Genomic DNA, 3,529 nt, shown 5'->3' on the forward strand with positions numbered 1-3,529 from the left:
GCTAATTTTTTCGTGACCTCCCTATTTATAATGCAACCTAACAAACGGTTCTGTGCTCCTCTCTTGGTTCCGATGCAGACACGACAAAGAAGCTCTGAAGGAAATCGTCTGGGTTTAGACAAGAGCCTTTACCAATAATAAAATGAAAAACACAACTTGTTCGATCACTCGCCGACACATTTGAACGGGTAATTATTCGAAATTCTAGTGATTCATGGCAGTGGTGACTGGGACTTTCTGCCTGTCAACAGTCTTATCTTTGCTTCAACACTCCGTTTGGATCTTTAGTTCAAACTCCTCCCCAGTCACTGGTTTGTTAGACTGTTACAGAAACACGAGGCTCGGGTGCATATTGGCATGCTTGTTGGCATTTCAAGAGTCACTTTCTTTCTGATTTTGCTTTTTTGTTTTTGTAGGTTTGGGAAAGGAGAATGCGAGAAACCAGAAACGCGCTCTTTCCAACGCGCCTCTCATTCCACCTGCTCGCTTCAGTTTTCCCCACTTACTTTCGCTCACTTCATAAACGCACAAAAATGACTTCTGTTATTCTCTTCGAGACTAAAACTACGTCAGCAGCAACTGCCGTCTGAGAAGCCAAGCGTTGTAGCTTTAAGCCGAACCAACACCTGGGTCTCAAAATAAAGCAGGTTAGGAAGTTCGGCTCTTGACCCACAAAAGGATCACGCACACGACATGAGGATCTCTGGTCAACTACTTAGAAATACATAACAAAAAATTAAATGACGATATTGTGGTTAGAATGATTCACAAAAAATAAGGATCACTCTGAAGGACACAGAGTGCCTAGTCTGGTTGACAGGCCTTAGCCAGCCAGGGGATAACAAGGAACCTGATAGTAGCGGCTCGAGCTGAATGCGCCTTCAGGCTTCTTAATAAATCCTTTACACCCTAACATCAGTATGCATATTCTCCATACTGTTCCCTATACATTCTCTGAGGTACTAATGAGGAGAAATTGTTTCATAATCCAGAATTTCTCTAGTTGGTGACCATTTCCTTTATTCTCATTATACCTTAATGTGTGATTTTGGGGTGATACTGTAAGGAGAAATTAGATGCCAGTCGCTCTTAGAGGTTAAAGGGTTAACAGAGGTAAGACCCGCTCTCTGTCTTCCCTCAGCCCCATCCCTAACACTGCCCATGCCCCCATCCCTCCCCTCCCCCCCACCACACCTCTCTCCTGGAGAGCTGGCTCAAAATATGGCAACCAGTTAGTGTGAGATAATCGGCAAAGTAGATCGTCAACCGAAATAAAATAGAAAAGCTATGTGTGTTACAGGACGGATCGTAGATGAAAAGTTATTGTTATAATCTATGCAAGTTCTTCCCCAATAAAATTTTTTAAATAATGCTGCTCAAGTTCGAGTGAGGCCTAATACTACTTTTAAAAGAAGCCTCCAAAAATTCATGCTTCGACAGGAGTCAAGCCCGACCTCCAAGACATTAGTTAGGCGTTACTTACACGCAGACAGAAAGAGTCAAATCTGAGAAAATTTTTGTTTTACCCTTACATGCATATTTCATGGGGCAAACAAATTTTAATCACGATCAACTAAACATTACTCTTTTCAAGTACATTTGTGGGACTATACCATAAATATAAAAAAGCATTTCCATGCTATAAGTTGTTAATATTATAACGTCCAGCTACAAATTCACTGCAAGATTTTCACTGTGTTCTGTGAGAGTTCCAACAGAGCTGTAGCTGCATCTAATTCGCGGATTTTTCTTTCCCTGAAGAAAACAGTAGAGCTGAACAAATCATATAAACTTCTCGCGGCTTCAATTCCCATCTGGGAAACGTTGTTTCCAAATTGCACAGCTGTCGTCGACGCCAGACTGAGGAGACCATGGGCAGCGTTTATTTCTGAAGGGCTGTACATATGATTCGTAACTGGCTGCTTGCCCTTTTGCTCAGTAAATGCAGTGCACTGATTAACGAGACTTTTCTTAACACCCTGCTTGAAAATCTTGCTTTCTTTGTCGACACCTTTCACTCTTTCTCCAGGACAACTTTCCTCTGATTTGCGCTGTCTTTTAAGATCTGGCTCCGATAGTTCTGAATGACTTTCCTTTGTTGAAATTTCTTTGCCGTCAGAATTATGTGGAAGTTCGCCTACCATTTTTCGCTTCCGATTTTGTCGCAGACCATAGTGCGCAACACTATTCGCGTTTTCTCCCCTGGCGCAATTACCGTTGCTGTTCTTCTGGAAAAGTGGATGGCGGAATTTGTAAACCTTCGATGGCCTTGAAGTGAACACTCTCTGAAATCCAATTCTGTAAAGAACATCTGCAAAACTCAAGAAGTCTTTCAACCTCAACTCTTTCAATACTCCTGGCAACACTTCTTTTTCAAAGAGCTTTGGACTCGTAATCAAAATAATTGTTCCTTGGTCGGACCATCTGATACAGCGCCAGTACTTTCCTGAACTGATGGTATCAAGAAGAAGAGAAAACACTTTCTCGGACTGTATAGCTTTCCTCATTGTTTACGATTGTCTAATAATACACTTGAAACTTCTTCTGACGCAAACTGAGTTATCTGAGAAATTTGAGACTATAACAAGCAATATATCGTTTTTGTGCGTAAAGCTCTCTCTGATATCAGACAACCATAGCAGTTTTCAAAATCACCATAGGAACTGCATTATGACGTTGCTTCACAAAGAAGCGCGCGCAGTCAACTTTTTGCGCGCGCCGTCAGTATTTCTCAGGTCTCCCGTTTGAGTTAAAAATTTCCTGTTGGGTTTGGTTAGGCTCAAAAGCGCATGCATGAAAGTTAGTCTTTACATGCGCAAGCTTCAAGAACAACTCGAAACACTTGTGAAGAAACTTTCGGGAAGGGATCGAATTTTTCTTAAGTGTTTCAAATGCTTTTCACACGGCTTTCACATGAAAAATTTCGGATCCGTGGGAAAATTCACCGATGAAATAAATGTGGACACCGAACAAAGACCATTCCTAAATTTTACCATCCCACGCGCCATACATCACTCATGCAGATGTGGGTCTGGTCTCCCATAAAGCCTCTGTATTGGAAAGATACTTCAATTCTCGAGAAGCTATGACCAATTTGAACAACGAAATCAGTCACACCAAACTTGTTAGCAAGGAAGTCTTATCTATGTTTGACCTCACCCATTTTAAACACTTATCAAGATATTTAAAAATTCGCTTCAGAAATCCATTTACACACCTAAAAACGTTTCTAAGGTCAAGATGTTAAAAAGAAGAGGAACATTGTAACATTCTCTTTGTTTCGTCTTCTAATCAAACCTGACTGCAACTGAACTGTACCTTAACCTCGTGCAGTATCAGATCAAGAGGAATAGGTTGATCTTTAAAGTCTCTGTTGAGTAAACGTTTTTCTTTTTTTCTCAAATAGATCTGTTCCGAGTCATGCGAAACAAACCACAGCTTTTACGTCGACTACGATCATTGGTGTGGAGTGCTGTGAAAATAATACAAAGATGAGGAAAAATTGTTTCTATTAATTTTCGATAGCGAA

At 40.9% G+C, this 3,529-nt stretch overlaps 1 protein-coding gene across 1 annotated transcript; it reads right to left on the minus strand.

The window, feature by feature from the left end:
• Positions 1 to 1,506: 1,506 nt before the first annotated feature.
• LOC113666834 (uncharacterized) lies at positions 1,507 to 3,502 on the minus strand. Its single transcript, XM_027182627.2, has one exon. It carries the CDS (start codon positions 2,505 to 2,507, stop codon positions 1,677 to 1,679), a length of 831 nt encoding a protein of 276 aa, XP_027038428.2. The 5' UTR covers positions 2,508 to 3,502; the 3' UTR covers positions 1,507 to 1,676.
• Positions 3,503 to 3,529: the final 27 nt, after the last annotated feature.

This window comes from Pocillopora damicornis, chromosome 1 (assembly GCF_964200805.1).
Source record: "Pocillopora damicornis chromosome 1, jaPocDami1.2, whole genome shotgun sequence".
Classification (NCBI taxonomy): domain Eukaryota; kingdom Metazoa; phylum Cnidaria; class Anthozoa; order Scleractinia; family Pocilloporidae; genus Pocillopora; species Pocillopora damicornis.

What these genes read in the sequence shown, in the direction of transcription:
- LOC113666834 (XM_027182627.2), bottom strand. Translation starts at nt 2,507, where the DNA reads ATGAGGAAAGCTATACAGTCCGAGAAAGTGTTTTCTCTTCTTCTTGAT.